At 52.5% G+C, this 23,025-nt stretch overlaps 4 protein-coding genes across 4 annotated transcripts; 1 reads left to right on the forward strand and 3 right to left on the reverse strand.

The window, feature by feature from the left end:
* Positions 1–3,395: 3,395 nt before the first annotated feature.
* LOC100898241 (queuosine salvage protein) lies at positions 3,396–8,314 on the forward strand. The gene is made up of 9 exons (XM_003738022.1): positions 3,396–3,571; positions 5,665–5,765; positions 5,898–6,044; positions 6,151–6,219; positions 6,999–7,148; positions 7,232–7,355; positions 7,444–7,568; positions 7,701–7,829; positions 7,914–8,314. Exons 1-9 carry the CDS (start codon positions 3,553–3,555, stop codon positions 8,058–8,060), a joined length of 1,011 nt encoding a protein of 336 aa, XP_003738070.1. The 5' UTR covers positions 3,396–3,552; the 3' UTR covers positions 8,061–8,314.
* LOC100901521 (phosphatidylinositol 4,5-bisphosphate 3-kinase catalytic subunit alpha isoform) lies at positions 8,309–15,460 on the reverse strand. The gene is made up of 8 exons (XM_018641457.1): positions 15,403–15,460; positions 13,264–14,195; positions 11,178–13,180; positions 9,478–9,520; positions 9,147–9,372; positions 8,773–8,951; positions 8,597–8,677; positions 8,309–8,490 (listed from the first exon to the last, which is right to left on the reverse strand). Exons 1-8 carry the CDS (start codon positions 15,458–15,460, stop codon positions 8,359–8,361), a joined length of 3,654 nt encoding a protein of 1,217 aa, XP_018496973.1. The 3' UTR covers positions 8,309–8,358.
* Positions 10,802–14,244, reverse strand: LOC100901665 (phosphatidylinositol 4,5-bisphosphate 3-kinase catalytic subunit alpha isoform-like). The gene is given in 2 exon segments (XM_018641507.1): positions 10,802–13,188; positions 13,191–14,244. Coding segments are annotated over 2 exon segments (3,069 nt in total). The 3' UTR covers positions 10,802–11,173.
* A 3,019-nt stretch (positions 15,461–18,479) lies between the features above and the next one.
* LOC100901807 (protein arginine N-methyltransferase 6) lies at positions 18,480–20,171 on the reverse strand. Its single transcript, XM_003738045.3, has one exon. It carries the CDS (start codon positions 20,169–20,171, stop codon positions 18,735–18,737), a length of 1,437 nt encoding a protein of 478 aa, XP_003738093.1. The 3' UTR covers positions 18,480–18,734.
* Positions 20,172–23,025: the final 2,854 nt, after the last annotated feature.

Consider the following 23,025-nt stretch of genomic DNA (forward strand, 5'->3'; position numbering starts at 1 on the left):
CAATCGAAGAGGGCGATCCGTGGAGTTGCGTGAAGCCTCCGAATGACGCGAGCGTGTTTCTGGCGTCGCATCCCAAGGAATCCCGAGTCTGTCTATGCGGTGCGACCTGTCCGTGTTCAGGTCCTCCTCCGCGCGCAGGGTGCGAAAGTGTACTGAGGACCGTACCCTATGTACCGTCCGAGGGTGAGAGGGAAGCGGGGAGGCCGCCAAAACGGCGGTATTTCTTCGTACGGATATCTTTCCGAGAGGATCTCATCCCCTGCCCGGTGTACAGCGCTATCGTCGGGAACAGCTCCGGATGTATTGGATGATGACATTCGCATCCCCCGGTATCGGGGTCCTCTCTCGGAACATTGATGCTGGAATCTTCCATGAGGGTTCAACGGATCGAAACCCCGAGAATTACAATCCCCAAGAATGGGAGAATCAAAAATCAATTCCAATCAATCAAAGGAAATCAATTTTAATACATACACAGTACAAATCAAACAATTAATTTCCACGTGATATCGGCGAATGAGCTGGAATCTTTCAAGAAGTTTCGCTCTCATGCCAAGCGCATCTCAGCCGAGCTCGCCCGGCTCGCAAAATACGAGCACGACGGAACATCACCGGTGAGCAGCACAAGCAGCCGAACAGGCTCCAAAGCACCACCCGGACTTAGGAATGATCTCCCGACAGATTCCCCTACGGAAAGTTCGAACGTTCAATCGTCGATACATTGATGTAAGCATCTACAAGTCTCCAACCGGATAGTTGCTCCGGAAAACTCATGGATCTCCAGAACTTATCGGGGTTGACTCTCCAGAACTTATCGAAGTTGACTCTCCAGAACTTATCGGGGTTGACCCTCCAGAACTTATCGGGATTGACTCTCCCTCCTGACGGCACAATCTCCCATCGAGTCGCTCGTCGCACTCATGAGTCTTCCACGCTCCGCATGAGCATGGATATGGTCGACGGGGATCCCTTCCGGTTGTCACGGTATTCCGAGACTCTTTTCCGCAGCCGAGAATCAATCTCAACCAAAGAGTGGTTAACCCGATATCGAATAGATCCTGACGCAGCGTTTCTCAAGCTGGATGCCTCCTAATTCGGAGAAACCAAGACCTGCTGGCCGGGTCTTCCCGGCAGGGAATTCCGCCGATTCTCTCCGGGAGCTTCTGAGCTTATCACTTTCTATGACTGAGCGAACCGAGAATACATAAATCCACATAATACCCAGAAGAAGTGAGAAGCCGCTCGATGCGCGAGGATATGCGATGAGGATAACGGAAGGCCTTCGGGCGGTCTCGCAGCAATTCGAAAGGAGCAGACCCGTGGGCTATCTCAAACAGCATGTCCGTAGACGCTGTCCTCAACGACCACAGCCGAAACACGAGACTCTACGTCATACCAGATCAGACCGTAAGCGATGAGCAGCAGTTCCCTAGGTTCCCCGTTCGGAATTCCATCCGGAAGAGTCATCCTTGGAATCGAGAATCCCGTGTCCTGACATTGCAGACTCCTTCGCTCGGAGATCCTTCAAGAGATAACCCGCACAATTCGGTACCAACTCGATGGGAGTATTTCCTGAGTCTCTTGACGCGAGCTCGGGGTCGATACGCATCCGTGGGTCTCGGCTGCGCATGGGAATCCGCGGAATCCGCGAACCGCCCACAGAACTGCCTCGGGACGGAAAATCTTGACAGCCGAGGCGATAGATGTTCTGTGGGTCTCGGAACTCTCGGATACGAGCTTGCATCGATCGCTCCAGATGAAACCCTTCAAGGGTCTCAGAGTCCCGCCCGCGCATTCTCCTCAAACTTTTCCTTTCGCTTCGGATCCCGTCAACTCGTAACTAGCGCTCGATCGCTCCGTCGGGGGCGCGAAATATCAACGAGCAAAATCAGTCCTCCCGTACGCACGTAAAACCAAGTTCTAGGAGGAACGGAATCAGCCGGCATCGGTGCACCGAGACTCCTTCCTCAGCTGAGGCCTGCACGGAATGTGCTTCTGACCGCAGCGCCGCGTCTACTTTGACGGAACTCGCTGAGCAGAGCTTCGACGCGCTGCGGGAACCGGGACTTTTCTTGGGATCTCGCGCTTGAATACTTAGCCCGGGGTCAATGAGACCACGGGAACGTTGATGAGTTCGATATTTTCCGATATCAGCTTCCATTCCGAATTGGGGAAAATTTTATTTCCTGTCTATGTTTCCTCCTCCTCCCCCTCCTCCTCTGAAGAATTGATCGATCCCCTGTGGGAATCCTGTCAGTTGGAGCATTCGCTGTTGTCCCGATCGAATGAGCGACCATTCCCACGTTCTCAGGATGACTTTGGGATGGAAATCAATATCGTAAACTCGGCGAGAATACTCGAGCTGAGCGTGACCGTGGATACCCCGTAGGTCAGCGTCGACAGAGAGTTCCCCGCGGATGGATGATCCGCTCATCAGCCTCAGTGCGATAAGTTACACCTCGCCGATTCCGATCAACTGCTTGCCTGACAGTCAATGCGATTGAGTGCGATCGATGACCGAGAACTTCGATTTCGTATTCTTGTCGGCCTAATTCGAGTGGTCTCTGTCCTCGTCGATGCCGAGATGGATTTCTGCGAGCTGCAGCGACAATATATTAATCTGTCTTCCGGACATCTTCGTCGTCCCCGCCCAAGAGGAACTGTTCTTGCCTCAATGTATGTAGCTAAGAAGTTTCAGCTCCGAGCAGCATCGAAGGCAAACCCCATCAATCGAGTTCCAGAACTCACAGAAATCATTGAGTGTGGCCAGACGATCGCTTGCCGCTAACTACCGTCCAACCGTCCCCAAAGGACATCTTCAAAATCCTCCACCGGTAAACTCGAGGTCCGGAATCGTTCTTCTGGTCGAAACCACTCCGAGAAACGAGGCGAACTGGGGTTTTGTCTCCTGCATGAGGGAGTAGAGACTCGCTGCTGACAGAGCCATAGATTCCTCGATCCGAAAAGGACTCCGGGAATTCCGAACTTCAATTTTCTCTCGTTCTCCCGACTTCCCCGTCCATCGGCATCGGTCGAGTCGTCGCCGTCTGCTCACTCGTCCGAGAAGAGGAGGCCGTGCCTCCGAGCAGCAAGAATATCATCGACGTCTTCGTTGTTATGGCAGTGGTCGTCGTCCTTGCTTGCTTCTCGCTCGTTGAATCGCCGCTCCGGACGGGCTGGCTGGCTAGCTTGCTTGCTTGCTCGACGACTGGAGGGCTGCCGAGCCGCCTCTCCATACGCATTCCATTCTCGGCACTCAGCTCACTAGTGGCGCCCCTCGTCTTGTCGACAGCACGGTCTGTAGCAGCAGCAGCAACAACAACGACAACGACCACATTTGTTGTTGTCGTTGTCGTCGTTGTTGTTGTTGTGGTGGTCGTCGTCGAGAAATCGCTGCTCTTGCTCGCGATCGTTGTGTAGATGCAAGTCAGCTGCTGAAGGCGGTCACTGCCGGCAGACCTCTCGTGCTTTCGGTAGAATAAATTTCAAAGCTGGAGGAGCTTGGACTCGGTCGTTAAGCACCTTCGCGGGACCAATCTTCTGACCGGCGTAATGAATACCGAGGATAATGGTGAGGCTCGATTTCCCTGTCTGGAGCGTGGAATAACTTCAACGTCAGCTTCGTCTCGGAAACGAGGATCATAGAGAACCTCGTGAACCTTATCATAAAGGTCTCATCTGTTGTTCCTTCGATTCCCCCATCGGTTTTCAACCGTCGAAGTCGTCGGGGTATTCCTCTAGTCGGGCGATATTGCGATCGATGACGCCTCTTTCTGCGTCGACAATTCAATCGCGCCCTCCGAGGTTATAAGTAGAAGGACGAATTTACTTGTCTCGGCTCGCAGACGGTAGGTCTATTGGACGATGAACGCGGCTGGGAGAGTAACCGGGACTCCTGGTCGCGGGGAAGTTGCTCGATAAAATTATCCACAGCTCTGGGATCGGGCAGAGGCAGAGCTCAGTCTCGAAGACGTACACGTAGGCTTATCGACTGCGGCTGCTGTGGCCGCTGATACGGCAGAGGTTTAGCAGGCATCGATGCCGTGTGTTGCTGGACTGCGGTGGATGAAGCGTGTCGATTTTCGAGAGAGACTGTTAAGACTCTTGGATCCGTATCGCGGAATCGTCCAAAGAGCGCTCGGCGAATTCTCCAAATTCGGAAAACATTGGAAAGCTTAAATCGGTGATTAGGATGGTGCTCCGGAGCCCAAGCGAAGAACAGCCCGACGGAGAGCGCGAGCCTCCGTGTCCATGAGAATATCGGTTACCGGCAGGACATAGACTATGTGGGGATCATGTAGGGGGAAGTGATTGAGGAGGTCGCCAGGGAAATCAGGAATGATTTCAATGATGATTCAGCGATCGCCGATTCCATCTTCTGGCGTTTGTCGCCGTGAGTACTCCCTGAGTAGCATCCTCCAGCTGAGCGGGGGCGCTCGGTCTCGGTGACCGAGGCGTTTCCCCGCAGGCGGTGACAACGAACAAAAATCGATTCTCTGGAAAGAGTATCGGCACTTTGGGAATTTCCGGAGCAGACGGTACCAAATAGTTTTGCGACGATGCTCCCGCGTCCTGTGATTCTGCTCTGACTGTTCGCGGGGAGACGAGGTCTGCGTTGAACGAAGCCATAAACAAGCGACCGACGCAACGGATTCCTCCTACGGGGAAACGGATATTCCAGCGCGGCTCTATCAGCGGAGGAGCAGGCAAAGTTGTTCGACCAGCAGACTGACTTACTAAGAGACTGACTAATGTAAGGGTTCAGAATGCTCGGCTGGCAGGCTTGCTCGCTTGCCCGCTTGTTCGCTCATAGTGCGCAGTCGGTGGCTTGTGCGTTCGGTGATGTGCTGGCCGGCTGGCCGCCTGGTCGGTCGGTCGCTCGTTCGGCCGGCTGGCTGGCTCACTCACTAACTCATGGAGGCCAACGACCTTCTTGCTCCTTGCCTACGCCACAGAGTCTTTTCTCCCACGACTGAAATGTGGTCGAAGTTGTTGGTGATTCTCCGTCTGATACGGGCTACGAAGAGGAATAAGCGCACGATGGACTTGAGGAGAACCCACGATTTTCGTCGTAGACCGAAGCCGCAGAAGGGTGACGATATGGGTAATTCCTGGTCGAGGAGCAGGAATGGTCTCTCCCGCAACGCGTTCTCTCGTTGGAGGAGCGCTCTTCCACGATGACGGATGGATAGCTCGGATGAGTTTTCGATCGGGAATTTCGCATCGCGCAGTGATATCTCCTGTCACTCCCCTCCCCCAGATATTCAGCGATCTCGTAGGCCTCGACTTCTTCAGGACGGTACTTTTTCCAGCGTATCGATACCCCGCATTTCTAGGATAGCAATGAGAGTAGATTGAAAGGATCAGTGAACGATACTCGATGCATGATATCCCCCGATATGCGTCCGACGAAGTCCACGGCCACAGTGCTTTCGAATGACTCAGGGAATTCGAGGTCTCCCACGAAGCTCTCCGAACGCGTACAATCCTCGCGGAAACATTTTCCCTGCTCGTCTCTCAGGGGTCCCTGGAATCCAATCATCGCCTGGGAATCTCTGCGTCTATCTGTCGGAGCACGCGATTTCCAGCTTCCTCTGAGGCTCGCCTTAATCAGTCACCGCGGGATTTGTTGTACTGGAAAATGTTTCTCGTTCTCCCACGCAGATATGGGAACTCTCGGCCCTCGGGCAAGCGCGGAATTCATCATGACGAAAGCCAAAGATGTCAGGATCGATCTCGATGCGGCTCGCAAGCTCGCCCGCCATGTGAGTGCTAATTGTGAATTGTACTCGCTCGTTCCGAGCTCGCCGGAACATCGTTTGTCCGGACGCATCCCATCCGAAGGAACTCAAGTCGTGCGGGAAGTCTCCATGGAATAAGCCCCCGCCCACATGCAGATCCACGAAGCGACGGCTAGCAATCCATACGACCTGAAGGCCTGGAAGGAAGCGGGGCTCCATCCCAAGGAAATGAGCGACGCAACGGTCGAGTGGATATTCGTAGTAGACCTGCTCAACTTTTCCTTCTGGTCTCCGACATACCAGGTTCGGGATGTTTCTTATTTTTCCCTCGCTCAATTCTTGAAATTCGGGCTCGGTGAACGGAGCAATCGTTCAAAACTCAGAACCAGCACTCTGCGTTTCTGTACAGGTGGAATATGAGGGTCAAATGCACACGGGTTACTGGGCACTCTGCGCCTGCTTGAATCGAGCTCTAAAGGTCAGTGCTTTCCTCGATACTCATAAGAACTCCAGGGAAGGAATCGTGCGGAATCCGCTCTACCCTACAAGCTTCGCGATCGTTCGTCAGAATATCTCTTCCACCGACGCGGGAGCACCGAGTGCTCCGGCTGCCAAAGATTTCTTCTGTGCTGGACGTGCGTCCGGCCGCCTAGTGACCTTGAGCGTCGCAGCGAATGAAACCTCGACAACAGAAACTTCATTCTCACGTCGTAATTTGAGCCATCGATATCGAAACAACCGATGCCATGGAGCCTTCAATTCTTGTTCTGGAAATACGGAGCGCGTCCGATCACGGTTTTCAGGCCCATATTCCCAAAAGCGAGTTTCCCCAGCTCCGGAATGAATTAATGTCCGAGCTTACGATACGGATAGGGAATCAAAGTCGCAAGATGGCGAGCTCGGCACTTGCGAAAGAGGATGAGCGCCCAGTGAGGGAGATCCCTCCAATTCTCTCAGCCCATAGTCGATGCGAGCGTAAGCAGGAGCTTTATCTTTTGTTCGCCAAGCGGACCGGATGTGGCGTTTCCTTTTTGCGCCGGGACGTTCACGTCGAGGGCCCCGTCCCTAGAAACGAGTCCCCCTAGAGTGAGAGTCGCTCGTCTCCAATGGTCTTTTGATCGATGGCGCGGATTCTTCGAAACTTCGACATGTTCAGGGGAAACGTGTCGAAGGAAAAGAGGAAATCATCAGCCGTTTTGGTGACACGATTCGTTCTTGACGGAGAAGGAACGGTAATAATCACGACCATGATTCCAGGATGCGGTACCAATCACATCGGCGACATTCTACGCCAGCGTCTCGAGGGAAAAGCTCAAGGAGGTTTTCAGAGGTCACAATGACAGTGAAATTCCACTCTTTGACGAAAGACTGAATATTCTACACCAGGCCGGACGGAAACTCCTCGAGGTTCGCTGCTTTACACGTCTTTCCGGCTCTGTGCTGAAGCGGCGCCCCCCTAGACTAAATCCCGGACCTTTTTTTTCTGACAGCAATACGGCGGCAAGTTTTCGAACTGTTTGCTGCAGTGCGGAAACGATGTCGATAAGCTGCTGCGGTTAGTCACAGCGGAGTTCCCGTCATTCAGGGACCAAGCTGTTTTCGAAGGTCGTCAAGGTAGAGCCCAGAAATCGAATTCCGACAGGACAGTGTTCAGCCGATCGGAGCGGGTCGATCTGAAAAATCCTTATCTTCCATCTCACAGTTTCGTTCTACAAGAGAGCTCAGATCCTTGTCGCAGACCTCTGGGCATGCTTCGAGGGGAAATCATATGGAGAGTTCCACAACATCGATAACGTCACTTGCTTCGCCGATTATCGAGTACCCCAGGTCAGATGGTTCTCCGATCCGATCCTCTCCATTCCTCGTCCTATGCGAGGGGGAGGGGAATGAGATATACCTACGCCTCCGACGCCCTGACTCATACGGCTCTCGCTCACCGCTATCTCTCCCTCTCTGCAGATTTTGGCCCATTTCGGAGTCATAATCTACAGCGAAACTCTGCGGAAGCTCTTGGATAGTGGGGCTCTTCTGCAGAATGAGCAGCGCGAAGTTTGTGAAATCAGGGGAGCAACGATATCCGCCTGCGAGGTAGGGTTCCCACAGCAGACAACTCCTGAGTCTGTATGTCGATTATGTGGAGGGTGCCATCCCAAAGGCTTTTTCGCTCCGCAGAAAATTCGCGATGTTCTTCAGAGCGAATTCAGATCACCGATGAATGCGATTCTGGTAGACTTCTATCTCTGGGGCTACCGCAGAGCCCATGCGAAAGAAGTGGACGCAACAACTCCTTATCACAGGGTGCGCTGCATCTACTACTAGTGCAGCTGAGGGAAAGACAAAACCCTCGATCCCTGACCCACATCCCGATTCGTGAAGCGATTCCCGCGGGATTGCATCTTTCCGCGTTCGCCGGCCAACATATTCGGGATGAATGTTTCCATGCTAAGCCTTCAAGAAACTCATTCCCAATATCTTTCTGGTGAGAACCTCCTTCTGAGTTTGAATTTGTGTCCAAAGTTCGAAAAGAAAACGTCTTTGGGATATAATAAATAATTCGCTCCTCTACGAAATAATAGAAACACACGATGGTTTATTGGAGCTTCGATGCTGGTCGGATTCATTTTCCCGGCTCGTGGTAGGCGAGAAGGATCCTGTCAGCCTCTTGGAGTTTATTCTGCTCGATGAGGTCCTGTAGGATGCACTTCATCTCGAGAGTGCTTTCTTCGTTCTCCAGCTGAAACAGGAGCTTCTGGAATAGAGCGAAAAGACCGAGCTCATTATCAGGGACTGAGCATCGAACATGCTCACATGAGTCATTTATAGATCAGGAGTTCCAGTCTTAATGATTCAGGTACCTTCGCGTCGGCTCGATTGTTGTGGTTGGCGATTTTCTCTAGATCACAAACGAAGTCGACGCAACGCCCGATGGACCACAGCTGTGCCGAGGAGGAAGCATCGAGTAAGATCTCCCGTCCACATATATTGACGCGAGAATCGCCCCGTCCGAGTGAAATGGAGGAGGCAGACTTACCTTCGAGAAGAAGAAAGGTTTCTCCTGACCGTCAGGTGTCCTCACTTCGAGATGGAATCGTTCCCCGACCGGGAGTCCCTTATCGCCTTTCGCCTTCAGTTTCAGCTTCATCAGCTTGACCTTCCGCGCCGTCGGGCTCAGCTCATTCTTTGGCGCCGCAGCGGGGGCATTTCGCTTTGCTAGTCGGACCAAATTCTCGTCATTGACTCGGATGGATCGATGAATGGGCAGGAAGATAGAAGCGAGAAACGTCCCCCGATACGAGCCGCGGATTTTGCAGCTCCGCGGACCCATCTCAGAAGCTTCTCAGGGGATGCACGAACATCGGACTCGAAATGAGAATTTAGAGAGCGATGTACTCTCGGAGAGCTTACCGAGAATCTCCTGGACGACCGCCTTGGTCTTGGGCATGTGCTCCGTCGGTTTCGGTGCTTTCGGACACTCATGATCCGGAGGATGTCTATGACGCAGACAGAAGTTCACTCCGCAGAAATGACACACGACGGCCACGACTTCCTTGCCCAGACAGCCAGAAAATGAGCAGAAATGCGATATCCCGGCTTTCTGGAGTCTCCCCACCTCTTCTTCGCTGAGACGTTTCTGCAGGATGAGAGCAAGCTATTGATTCATCACACTGAGAAGCAGAAGTCGACCGGAAAATAATTCAGTCGCCGTTCCCATAGAGCAGAATCAGACACAGCTTACGTCATTCACACACGAGTGCTTGAGAGCGCTGTAGTGATCCTTGCTGGAAAACAAAATGAGGAAATCGGAGTACAGGTATTCGAAATTCTTGAGGTAATCCGAGCGAGAGCGAATCTCTCGCTCGGGCCTGAGCGCAGGCGTAGGGAAAGGAGGATACGGATATGGAGCAGCGATATCGGTCGTATTCTGACAGAGAGAGAGCAAGACCGCGATAGACGGTGTAGAGTTGAGGTTCCTCTCCCGCTTGAGCTCTCGATTATGAAATCTCGCTTATCTAGAGGGGTTCTGATCTGATCCATTCAGCGGAAGAGCTCAAACTCGGAGATATATGAGGGTATCGGTCGCGCTCCGGAAACACCGCAGCGACTTGCCGAAAATGACATGAGGCCGGAGCAACTCCACAACAGGTGATATCAGGATGCGGGACTCCGGAGCAGGCCGAAATTTCACGCGAAGTTCTTCCTGGGAACGAGAGATTCTCCCTAGGAATGGGAGTGAAGGGAAATCGTCCCCTGATATTCACATCAGTGGATCGATGACGAAAAGCGACAAAACCACCGGAGAGGCTTAAGAGATCTATATTCAGGGGGCATAATCGACGGATAAATGAAGACAGACTCATGAATGTTCTTTGTAAATAAGATATTTCTCTTTCATTCTTTTCGTGTGTATACTTCACATGATTCAAATGAATTCCGAGGGGTCGTGATGATGATTTCGTGTTTAAATTCACCCTACACATACACTTGATCGATGTTCTAAAAACTTCATTCACGTAGAGAGCATCAAATAACAGGAATCATCAGATCTGACGTTAGCGGCACATGGCCTATCACAGTTACGAGACGAGGCGCGTCCAACCTCGTCGTCCGGATCTCATTCCAGCGCAGCAGCAGGCATAACAAACTGATTCTCAAAACTTTCCCCACGAAGATCAGTACCGAATAACCTCCGGATGAACATTGCATTCACGACATATCAGCGACTCGATCACTATACCGATCGCCAAATAATTCGGTTTTGCGGTGAAGGAATTATTCTGAACGACCTGTTCTGACCCCTTCCGAGAATATTGAATTCCAGTCGTCCTCCCCGGACCAATCCCCGGTCTGCCTCCGCTTCCAAAAACATCTAGAGAATGCCCAGAAGTACACAGGGATCAAAATATAAAGATAAATATGTGTAAGTAAATATATAAACGTGGTTCCCGACGTTCGTCCGCAGTTTGTTCGCATCTCAAGTTTTTTCTTTTTCCCTTCGCGTATATACAATTTCCTGTACAAGAGTTCCTCACTCCATAACTTCAACGAACATCATCTGAGGTCAGACATCGACGGAAAGTGAGCAGGCAGAGGCAAACGGATGAGGAGGTCACAGGGCCCGCAAGAATTAGAGAAGTTGCATCCGATCAGATAGTCCCTTGATCTCCGATTCGGCCCCACCGACGCGGTACTATACAAACTCCCGAATCATCGCTCGATCTTCCCTCCCGTCCCAGCAACTCCTTCGGCTATGCTTCCGTAATTTCCCTTAGAATCGTCCCGATTCGCTCGTCCACCCATCTGTCCACCAGACCGTCTTTCGGCTCACGAGCCGGTATCCGAGCGAATCCCGTACTGTCAACACTTTTCGTCATCTACGAGTCCTATCGCTGGGTCCGGGCTAAAATCGCGCGATCGGTGCAAGTGTGCGTGTCTCACATGTGTTTCACACTGTGGAAGAACCAGTCGATCTTGGTGCTCCAAGCGCCGTCGTAGGCTTCGCTCAGTCGCGTCTGGAAATACGTTAAAGCGTCCTCGCTGCTCTTTTCGACCTGCAGCGTTTTCCGAATGTAACCAATGTCTTCGATGCTCTGCAGTTCCGGGATGCCCGTCGACAGCATCATCGTGAACAACGTAATCAAGAGCCGCGAATGCTTGTGCAGTAGTGAATACGCCTTGAAACAAAGTGTTTGGAAGTTGGTGAAATGAACACTTTTGATTGGCTGATCCTCGCCGCGAGCGATCACCTTGAGGAAGTCCTCGGTAAGTACGAACGGCACACGTTCCCGATTGATGCCGAACTTCTTTTTGAAATGTCCCAGGAAATGCCCGAAGTCTATGTGGAATATCTGGCCGTCCTCGTTGACCATGATGTTATCGGGATTTCGATCGCCGATCCCGAGAATGAACGTCGCGACACAGTAGCCAGCGCAGCTGTACGTGAACGTCTCGACCGCCTGCGTGTATCGGGTCTCGTCCTCGTTCTTCTCCTTGATCCACCGGTGCAGCTGATTGGAGTCGAACTGAAACTTCGACAGGCGGCCCGTTCTCTGAATGTCCATCACCGTCATCGCGTTCTTGACCACCTCGATCATGCCGACGTTTTCCCCGGTCGACAGACACGCGTACGGCATCATGCGAAGGTCGAGGCCTTCTCGCTTCCAGATCGAGTCCATGATCCGGATGACTTGGAGGGTGAGCATGTCTTGACGCAAATCGTCGCCGTTCTTGAAAATGAGCTGATGGTGTCGCAGGGTGCCAACGTCCCCGGCGAAGTCGGGGTTCCTCCAAATGAGCCAGAGCGGCTTCTTCGCCGAACTCATGACCCGGCACTGGTTCGGGATGAGGGTTCCCAGCGTGAGAGCGTTGTTCAGAGGCGATTGGAGATTCTCCAACGCCTCCATGTAATCCTGTTGTTGCAATTGTTTCTCCAAGAACGCTTTTTTGTCCTTGCAAGCGTCCGACTTGAGCGCTTCGGTGAGCAAGGTGAGCTTGTCCAGGGCGGCCACCTGTTTCACAACAGCCCGAAGATGGGAGCCCATGCCGCGGCAGAAGGCCTCGAGCAGCAGACCGAACTTCAGCGCGACCGAGGGATCGTGCATTTCGGACTTCAAATGCCAAAAAAAATAGTGACCAATGTTATAGTTTAGGAGAGATCGTTCTAGTAGGAAAGTGCCCAGCGGATTATCCAGGTACGGCTCGAATTTGAGCACCTGCACCAGCTGCAGGAGATATTGCGCCAGAACCTTGTTGGCAAGAATATCACAGAGCCACTGCACGGCGCGTTCTCGCACAAAATAATCGGGGTATTTACAGTCGAGCAGCTCGAGGGCGATTTCCGGGGACACGTACGGCCACTCTTTGAGAAGTCGGTAGATCTCGCTGACTCTCCGTCGCTGGTTCCACATGATCGAGTCGAGGAGTTTCGGCAGCGAGTTCGGGATGTTTTTTCGTAAATAGTATCGGAACTCCCACAGCAGTTCCTTGTCCTGTTCCGTCAATTCGTAGAGAGGGTCTCTGTTGATGATGTCGTGCAGCTGGTCCACCTGAGCCCGCGTCGGAATTCCAGGGGTCTCAGTGAAGCGCACACCGCTGGCACATACTTCCTCGAACATCGGATAGCGAACGTTGGGCGAGTATTTATCGAACTCGATCAGCAGACCGGCGCTCTCACTCTTCCTGTTACTCGCGGTCGTGCCCAAAGGATTCAGCAGGTCGGTCATGCCCTTGGGGACGGGCCACAGCGACAGGTTCATTTTGCCGCTCACGAGAACGTTCTTGGAATCGAACAACGGAATGTTCGCCCAAGCGATCAGGACGCTCTCGCGACTTTTCTTCAGGACCGCACAAACAGACAAACAGAGTCGGGCGCTCCGCGGGATATCCGGCACGTCGAGATTGAACCTCAGCAGCTGTTTCCATTCCGGGCAGCTGTTGTCGACCTTTTTGGTTCTTGGTGCTCGCAGAGCATTTCAGGCCCGTGGTAGACTCCTGTTCGCACGAAAACCTTGTCGACGTTGCTCACGTTCAGATAATAGGCCGACATGATCCTGACTTTGAATTTATCGTTGATCTGGTAGAGCGACTGCGTCGTGGATAGGTCCGCCCCGGTTTTCCGTCGAGCGTAGGCGGGCATTACGAAACCGGAGTCCGGAATGTTGTCGTAGACTTTCTTCTTCGGCACCAGGATCAGCTGCGGCACCGACGACTTGACCAAACACTCGCGGATGTACTTGTACTGAATGAGTCTCTGCTCACCGAGCAGGTACTGGTTCATCCCGCAAACCTTGATCAGATGAGGTTCTTTTTCGAAGTCGATCCGGGATGCGCTCGCGCAAGAGGCCACCGTTCTGCTGAGAAGAGACTGCGGTGTCATGTCCACGGTGACCGGCACGAGGCACGGATCGTGCTTGTCGTTGCCCATGCTGACCCAGACGTTGACTTCGAAAATTCCTTTCGGTGAGAGAGCGACGTTCATTGGGAGCTCCGCATTCACCTCGATGTCGGGTGGGTAGATGTAGCCGAGCTTGTCGTCGACGCTCCCCCGGTCACGCTTGGTGACCGTTCTCCCGCAGGACATCATGATATTCCTCCGGAAACTGACAACTTCGTCGTCGTCTTCGTTCGCGAAGTCACGTATGTAGCCGCCCACGGCCTGGTGGATCTCCTCCTCGATTTTCTGCTCTTCGGCGTTGGATCCCGCCTCAACGAGCTGGAGCATGGGCTTGAAGAGCCGCAAGTCGCAGAGACGTCTGGTCTCGTCGAAGAACTCCGAGCAGTCGGAGGAGAGGAGTATCGACCGAAAAACGTAGATTTTTGGTTCTTTCAACATGAAGAACAGCGGGTAGTATTGTGCTTCGTTGAAGAGATTCTCCTTTATCTGGCGGAGTGTGGCCTCCCGATTGCATTTCAGAGGCACGATGATGCCCGATGGTAGAAGGCAATCTACCAACACCTCTGTTGACATCATGTGGAACGTGTAGAGCTCGCCGGACGACGGCGGCATGATGGCTCGTTCTACTGGTCACTCTGCAACGGATAACGACAGCACGGTTAGTCAGCAGCCTACTAGCATCGAGAGTGAGCAATGTTTCGTGACTTGTGACCACCGCGCGTGCCATCCGGTTGCATGCAAGGCCAGTCACAAATCTTCTCTTCATTGATCTCGGGAGCGGGAGGGGGTGGAGTTATAGGGGGCGGGGGTCTTCGGCTAGGTAGCCTCTTCCGGGACGACTTGCAAATTCCTCCGAGAGCTTCAAGTTGCGAAGCGCCAATGATGACGATGAAATCCCTTCGCTCTACCGATACGGGATCTTGCCCCGCCGCCGGGCCCCCGGTTCGGGTCCCGGGCGGTGTTGAAAGCTCCGAACTTTGTCTGTCTAGAGTTTTTTACGAAGCTCGACTATGACGACCTCGAAGCTGGGTACTCCACCGTCAGACTCTCGCAATGAGTCACGGTCGAGCGCTCCACAAGGTCTCTAGTCTACTAGGGGCGAATTCATCGCTCGTGGACGATGGAAAACACCGTAATTTCGGGAAACTTCGGCTTGCCCTATCCGTAAAGAGCGTCCTGAGCGAGATTATCTGAACGATGCAGCTTTGAGAACTCACCAGAAAATCCGTGAGCAGAACACGCAGCAGATAGGGAGGAAATCTGCAAGAATGATGGGAGACATTAGAGTCGTCGGAGCGCTTTGTATACGTCGGCGGAAGACACTCAAAAGCGGCATCTATCACTTGGCCGGAAGACCGGATCCCAATACGAGACACATCCTCGCGAATACGCTCCGACCGAAACGGCAAATGCAGCACCAACAACAGCAGGGTGACTCAGTGACTGCTGGTTCGCCGCTGGGGAGGGCAAGGCGTATGTCGATGTGCGTGCGAGCTACTTTTCCCGGAGCTTCTAAACTTTTCCACAAAAGAGACCATCCTGTCATCGCGCCATGAACCGAGTCAGCCCCCGGGCTCTGGCGGTCCAAAAAAAAACGCGTTCGTGTTTTGATGAGCACGACATGGAAGTCATGCCTGCCACCCTGTCTGCCAGTCAGGTAGCATGGCGTGGAGTGTTTGTGCGCTCGGACTCAGACGCAACGGATCTCGGATTTGAACCATTGCGGAAACAACTTCACCGACCGAGTCATCGGGGAGGATTTCAACTGACCGAGCGCATTGCAGGTTTCTTGTGAACAATGTTTGCCAACGTGGGTGAACTCTGCCATGATTTTCTCCTGAGCATTCCAAATAACAAACAGAGTGACACTGTTGCCAGAGTTGGCTCAACTGTCTAGCCGCCAAAGCGGCGGTCGGCTGAGCGACGCGGATGGCGCCAAATCCGAACCGCTGTCACATCGGACCGTACCGCGCTCCCCATAGATCGAGCTTCGGAGGAGTCGTTCGGGTCTTTCTGGCGAAATTCGGGCGCCATGATGGGCGTCCATCCCGCCGAGAGGAACTGGCGATTCCGGAATTTTCCCGACTCCAGGCAAGATTGGGTCCGCGTCCCAGGTCGAAATAGCTCGAGTAAATTCTAGGCTCTGAAGGTGAGGCATGGAGTCCACGGAGTCCTCCGGTGGTCTCCGGGCTATCGGAATCGAAGCTGGAGGAGTAATCGGGAGAATAGAGCATTGGCAGCGTTACTTATAAGGTACTCTTTCGGCTGTCGGTAACATCCTGCGCGTCTCCGCACGGATTCTGAGCCAAACTTCCAGGGCAGACAATTGAAACATCTCATCTTCGGCGACTGGCATCGAATCTCGGTCGAGAAGTTTCAGGAACTCCCAGAATATTCTGAACGATGCCTGTTTAAGGTCTGAAGGCTCATGTCAACCTGAGTGGAAGCCCCGTGATAGAGCGAACTTTTCACGTCAATAAGTAGATCCAACTCACGCGCGTAATTATTCCTTACGGTCCCCAAGAAAATGTCTCGGAGGTCTTCATATCCGGCACTCGATCGCTGTTTAACGCTCGTGGAATTCACGTATCGGTTGGGGAGGAGTCGCTCACTGAGCTGTCGAGTGTTGTGCAAGCTGCGCATCGAGGTGACGCGCGGAAAAAGTATGCCACTCCACGCACGGCACCGCACCTTCATTTCATGTCAACTAGTGGAAACAAGCTCTTTACCGCGATTCTTTCGATGTTCGCAGAGCCTTGGTCTCACCCAAGATTTGATACCTACTACTAGAAGCAGTTTTCTGCGATCGAGAAGGAACTTTACCTGACTTTCGGCTGAATGAAACTCCAACTTTACTTTGAAAGTTTGGTCCAGACTTTTTCTCCGTGCAAAGTTCGAGTTCTGGTCCGACGGACAGGGACGTCCGCGAGTTCGTGTCTATCCTCGCTCTGCTCCTCCTCCCGACACCAATGCGACCCGAAAACTCCTCCGAAATGTTCCCGCGAAGCCGTCGACGGACCGTGCCGAGAGAGATCGTTCGAGTTACGATCACTACGAGCGATATCAAACGGCCGATGTGAGTCGACAACTTTGGCCTGATCCCATCCGAAGCTTAGGGACTTCTCGCCAGTTCAAGTTCAAAACTGACCGCACCAGCGTCACTGTTTGCAAGCTAACAATTGCCAAAGGCCGAATAGAAGTCCAAGCATTCTTTAGGAAAACTCCATCTCGTGAAGATAAGATCTGATCTCAGCCAGATACGATCACTCTTACCACCCAAACTAAAACACTTTCATGCACATCATGTTGCGTCATGTCTTGTTGATCGCTCTCATGAGCTGTCCACCTTTGCCAAAACAATGGTTTTCGGATTAAGTCCCGAATCTCGCGAAATCTGTAAGGCGAATTCCCGGTTTTAGAAGTTCCAAAAGTTTACACCTCGCCAAGCCTTATCGCTCGCACCTGTGTTTTCGGTCTCTCCGGGCGGAATCGAATACTGCGATTTCCTTTGGATAGATTACGTTTTCATGATTTGCCCTTGATTCGGCGTGCTGCGGAAAATTCAGTTCCCTGAGGGCTCGCAGGTGATAATTTGAGTGAGCTCCGGGTGGGAGGATCCAGGATGCCTTGGACACTCGCATTGAGCATGATATATTGGCGGATGAAATCTTCCATCCACGAATCTCTTCGGCAGGTACGATGATCCCCAGCTCGTTGGACAAAGAGAATATCCCCTTCGATTGAGTTCATGAATTTCGGCGTCTGGCGAGCAAAGATCGGTCAGCGTCTCCGGGAGAGAATCACAATGAAGTTGCCTCACCGCCGGCACTTCCGCATCGATACTTCCACATCAAGGATTTTTCCGTTGATGGGCAGCCTTTGTGAGAAAACGGGTATATTCAGATTAGCATCCTTCGGTAATTTGAGGAATCGGGACCTATTCTCCGAACGTCTTAATTTCATTGGCAGTGGCTGATTCCTATTTGGGATGCCGAAGAGTAGCAACGGCGGCGACATTGAGGTCCAGATTTCAGGAGCGACGAATAAACCGAGCTTATCGACATGGTAACATGGTCCTTCCTCGACTGCCATGGCTCCATTCGCATATCTAGGAACCGTGAAGAACGAGAGGGACTTATTTGACCTACACCAACATGACGCACCTCGTGACCCTACTTCGGTCGGGCTCAGATCCTCGGATATTTCAGAATCAGTGAGGAAGTGACTGAGTTTAGATACTTCCTCAAACTAGGGAGATATCCGCATGAATTCGGCCCGATGAACGCAGAGAGGAGTGTCGGAGTCGAGTGTATGATACGATTCCAATGGAGGGTCTTTTGCGATGCGCCTCTGAAGTGCCGTTGGGATCTCCCTGCCGCCCACGATAGTCCCTTCGCCTCGGAGCTGGATTCCGAGGTCGGACCGTCGAAATCTGACGCTTCTGTACCCGGTGATGAATCGGGACTTCGGGAGTCGGTCTGGATCGCTATCGCGGCTTAGATCGAGAGGAACGGATAAAGACTCCCGAGGGACGTGTGACCCTTCCCCAGCCTCTTCTCCGCAACAACGTTCCCAACGCGATTGACGAAACTTGACATTGGCGTCATTCGTCATCGTCATTCGTGACCCCCGGCAGGCAGGGTTTCCCCGTGAATCGGTCAAAGGTTCGAGCGTCGCGCCGGAGCCCGAACCGCGACCGAAGAGCCGAAGGTGAGGAAAGGAATATTTTCAGGCCATATGCAGACGCGACATGAATCGATACTAGTTTTTCCATTGATCAGGCTGCAGACCAAACTCTGTAGATCTTGAACCTTGGAAAACGCTCGGTCGAAAACACAAAACATTGTATAATTTATTCAACTTGACCAATAGTTGAACGCGTTTTTCACTTTCCTTCGCTAGATCTGTGGGGGATCTCACCTCGACGCCGCATGGAGCAGGCGTCTGAACATATGTAACGATAAAATTAATTATGACAGCAGAGCAAAATGTATGGGCCTATCTCATCAGAGCTCCTCCATAACACAAATTGAAGTCTCTGATGGGGAATAGAAATTTTGAATCGAGCCTCGTAATTGGTGGATCGCCGCATGCTTTTCTCCTCAGATCTTCTGAACTATCGAAGATCCGAACTTCATCGTCAATCCAAATTGTTTCACTTCGGGCTCTGTGAAGATTCTGATGTCGTACGAATGATGCTCGTTCGCCAAGAGATCGCACGTCTCCGGCTGTCTCCCGTGGGCAACCGTTCCAATGGGGTCCGAACGGCAGAGCACATTCAACCACCGAGTCGGCTGGCCTTCGTACTCAGTATTGAAAACGGTATAGTTTTCGGAACCGTTGAAAACTAGCTTGAAGCTGAATTCGAAGCCCTGGATGTCTTTGCTCCCGTCGGAGTTGTAATGGAAACTTATGAGTCGGAGGCTCTCAGCCGTTATGGACTTGAAGTCAAATGTCTCCTCATGACAGGTCGGGGAAGACGGCGGCTGCTGGCGCTGCAACAGCTCTGGACGACCGTGATACTCCCAACTGAGTCGATGTTCAAGGTGGTCAGGCGACAAGAGCCCGCCTCCGCGTCGCCGGATATTATTGCAGATACGATAAAAATTCCCATCCAATATCTCCTCGCGGATGGGGCGCATGAGCAAGGTTCCATGCGAAGGGAATATCTTGCCGCCCGGTATCAGAAAGCGATCTCTCGCAATGATGAGACTTCTCAGCATCTGCCCGTTGAGCATCATGTCCCCGAAACTATCGCAGACGATCGTATCGACTTTCCCGGGGAGTTCGACCGCTTCCACTCGGGCCTGGTAATGCTTGATCTTGTGCGAGGCCAAATGGGTATTTGCTCGGAGCAGCATCTCCACGTGAGCTGAAACGTCCGCTGGATCCACGACATAGACTTCGTTGGCACCGGCTTCAGCTGCGAAGAAGCCGAGAATGCCGAGACTGCAGCCGATCACGAGTACTGTCTTCTGCTGGAAGTCGCTGGGATTGCCCAGAATCGCCTCCCTGAACGCCTTGAGTCGATTCTTTTCGTTCAAGTGCACGAGTTGATTGAAGAGATAATCGTAATGCTCAAAAGGTCGGAACTGCTTTCTCTTCCTGGCTCGATAAGCTTCTAGTATGTCGGCCGCTCGTTCACAGGTCGAAGTTTTCGCGAAATGGAGAATATACTGGTCCGCTTTGCTGGCGTTCTTGCCTTCTATGAAAATGGAGTGACTACCAAGTTTTCTCGCAGAAGATTCGATCACTTCGACGACGACTGGTCTCGGCACGTTTCCGCTCGGAAATTTACAAGCGAAACGCGAGACCCCGTAGGACGTTCTGGGGTGAGGTGGAAGCGTTTCCGGGGGTGAGTTCTTTTTGGTAAGCTTTAACACCAGCTTTTCCCTTCTGAAGATGAACTTGGCCCTGCAGAATCCTTCATCATCTCTGGCGCTTTTTAAGAACAACCTTGCGACACGAACCCAGAATGCTTCGTGCAGGTACTTTTTGAGAGGCGGAGCTTTTTCGGCCACGGGGGCTGCCTGAGCCATTATCCGACTTTTTCTGGAATTCCCGTCGAGCCTATTGGTCGCTTGAGACGAGATGGTGACCACAAAACTACTGGAATTCCACTCGTCTAGGCGTTCACTGTCAAGACGGAACCGAATCTAAACAGCAGCTCGAGCCCCGACCGAGAGAGGGCCAAGCGTGCACGTTTCCGAGAATGCGAGGACGTTCTGAAAGAGCTGTGCGTAGCGCGGCAGAGCGTCGACAGGGACTGCGGTTAGAGGATCTCATCTGACCGATGTGAGTTCGAAGATCCCAGGGAAACCGGACCCGTCCTCGGAGTTTTTCCCGATCCTCGCAGCAAGACAGCAGTCTCTCAGAGCCTTCGTCGGAGTCCCTGTCAGTACCCGCAAATAGTTTCGTCGGTATGGAAGGATCCGGCGAAGTGATGGAATACTCCGAGGATGACACGCCTAGCACCGCAAGGGGACCGCTCAAACAGTCTCCAGATTTAGGTCATCCAGTGAAAGGCTGTGTGAGTATTCACTGCATCTCCAGAAGCGGCCGAACGTGGACCGTCGGCCCACCGAAGGGTGTTGATTCCTGTCTCCTGCTACTCAAGCGCGACGTGGTCAACTGTCAGATATGTATTACCATTTGTAACTCATCAATCAATCCCCCCCAATCCACGGAATGTTGTATCAAGTTCAAAGAGAACGCGATTGTCCAAGAAATCAATGCGTTTTGTTCGCTTCTCTCGGATCTTGATGGTATGTCCTGCTTTTTCTTTTTTGAAAGCGCGAAACGCTGCGATGATTTCACTCATGTCGCGAAGCTGTGGAGACACCAATTCGAATTCATCGATCCTATCACGACCGAAGAAGCCTGGATCAGGATGGACAGCCGCGAGCAGCCGTTCGCGATGAGACTGGCAGAGACAAATCTGATGGTGTTTGCAGACACCATAATCGAACTCGACGCTGGACTCGGAATTTTGTCGACATACATCCTGTCTTATTGTACTGCGAAGCTTATCGTTGTGACCCGACCAGGTTTGAAATGCTTGCCGGGGGGATTCCGCATCAAGGAACTCTGGGACCGAGTCACGCTGGTCGAAGACGCCGAAGCCGATCAACTGAAAGCCGTTCGAGCCTCGCTCCTAGTAAGCGGGAGACTTCATCTCTTCATGTTCGACACGGAAATTCTCGCGAGGTTCTTGAGGTTCCGGGACTCGAAGCTCGCTCATCCACACCGAGTGGCGCCGACGAAACTTATCTTCAGGGCGGCCTTGATCAGGGCCCAGCGTTTGAGGGAAGAGAAAGAAGAGAACGCAAAACCCTGGCGCTCCACGCATTTCGGAATCGATACTTCGCCATTGTACTTCCACGCTCACGAGGAGCAATTCAAGATTCCAAAGATCGGTTTCGATGATGAAGAGATGGAGATTGTGAGCGAGACAGACGAGGAAACAATACCAATGGCATCGATGAAAAACCACGAGTCGACGGTCAAGAGATTCTCGCTGCGCTTCGATCTGGAGGCATTAAAGGATTGTGAAGCTGATGGCATTGTCATCTGGTGTGATCCTGCCATAGCAGGACAAGTCATTCAGCACAAGTGCAGCCAAGAACCCCCACCTTCGAGCGTGGTCCTGCTCTCGCGTGTCAGCATCAAACTCCGGGCACATTGTGAACTACGAACCGACGTCGAGTTCGAGGAGAACCGTGGCGGCAGCTATGATATTACCGTCGACTACGGCGAGTCCAATGAAGACCCGGACGTCGAATCGGCGAACCAGTATAGTTTAATGCTCGCAAAACCGCATCCGTTTGGGAAAACTATCCGTCTCGTGACGAAGCCCACTATTGAATTCGGTAGCGAATAATTGGGGCTTCTCTGACTGTCCAATGTACGAGGGAAGCTCGAGAGAGAAAACTTGTGAGTTGTTTCAAATTGCTGCGCTAGCCTAAACGGCAGCGCTAACTGTCGTCCTTCGCCGTGGTTGAGCGGAGCGACGAGGGAGGTTTTTCATTATCCGTTCGTTTTGTGATGATTCCCGAATAAAGTAAGATGGGAGACATCGTTCTCTCGTGGGGGCATTCGTTCCTGAAATTCCCTCGTGGCGAATATATCTGCACTCAGACGTGTCGACATCTCTCATCGCAGCTAGAACGGGAGTCCTAGAGATGAAATGGGGTTCTCCCAGAAAGCGCCGGCATCCGAAATCGGGTCTGTTCTCCTGGAATTCGTCCGTACGCAGGATTCTCGACGAGGTTGGGTCTCCTGGAAGTTCTCACAGTCTCCTGGCATTGGATGCGGGATTGGAAGGGGGCGAGTCACAACTTAACGTGGAATAGAGACCACCTAGACACATATGAACATACATAGATAGATGCATGACGAGTCCTCCTTGAAGGCTCTGGAGTGAATGTATGACTCTCGGATACCATCGGTCTCACAGCGATTCGATACCATCCCGGATGATCGGCTTCCGAGGGTTCCATCGTTCTACTCAATCTCGATCGGAACGTTTTCTGAATCACAAGACTGAGCTGGCACAGCACGGTTGGGAACGAATTTCGAGGCTTTCCAGGGGCGCTACGTGTATAGGTAGCTCACGATCAGAAACAACGGCAGAAATCGAGGAATCGTCTGACTGAAGGTACGAATCCCGGACACTGGACCCTCTTCTCTTTAGAATGTGGGACCCAAGAAAGGGCAGGTGGAACATCGGTGGGTCACGGTAGTTTTTGAGGATAGTGCGGGACTTCGGGACTCCTTGTTCCCTGGATTTAAGAGCCGCAGCGCGATGCATCGACGGCTGCTCTCGGACAGAGACTTCAGTCGGGCCATGAATTCGTGGGAAAGTCAATGCTCTTGTTCCTTCTCTCCCGTTCA

Source organism: Galendromus occidentalis, unplaced genomic scaffold (assembly GCF_000255335.2).
Source record: "Galendromus occidentalis unplaced genomic scaffold, Mocc_1.1 scf7180000075756, whole genome shotgun sequence".
In the NCBI taxonomy this organism is placed as follows: domain Eukaryota; kingdom Metazoa; phylum Arthropoda; class Arachnida; order Mesostigmata; family Phytoseiidae; genus Galendromus; species Galendromus occidentalis.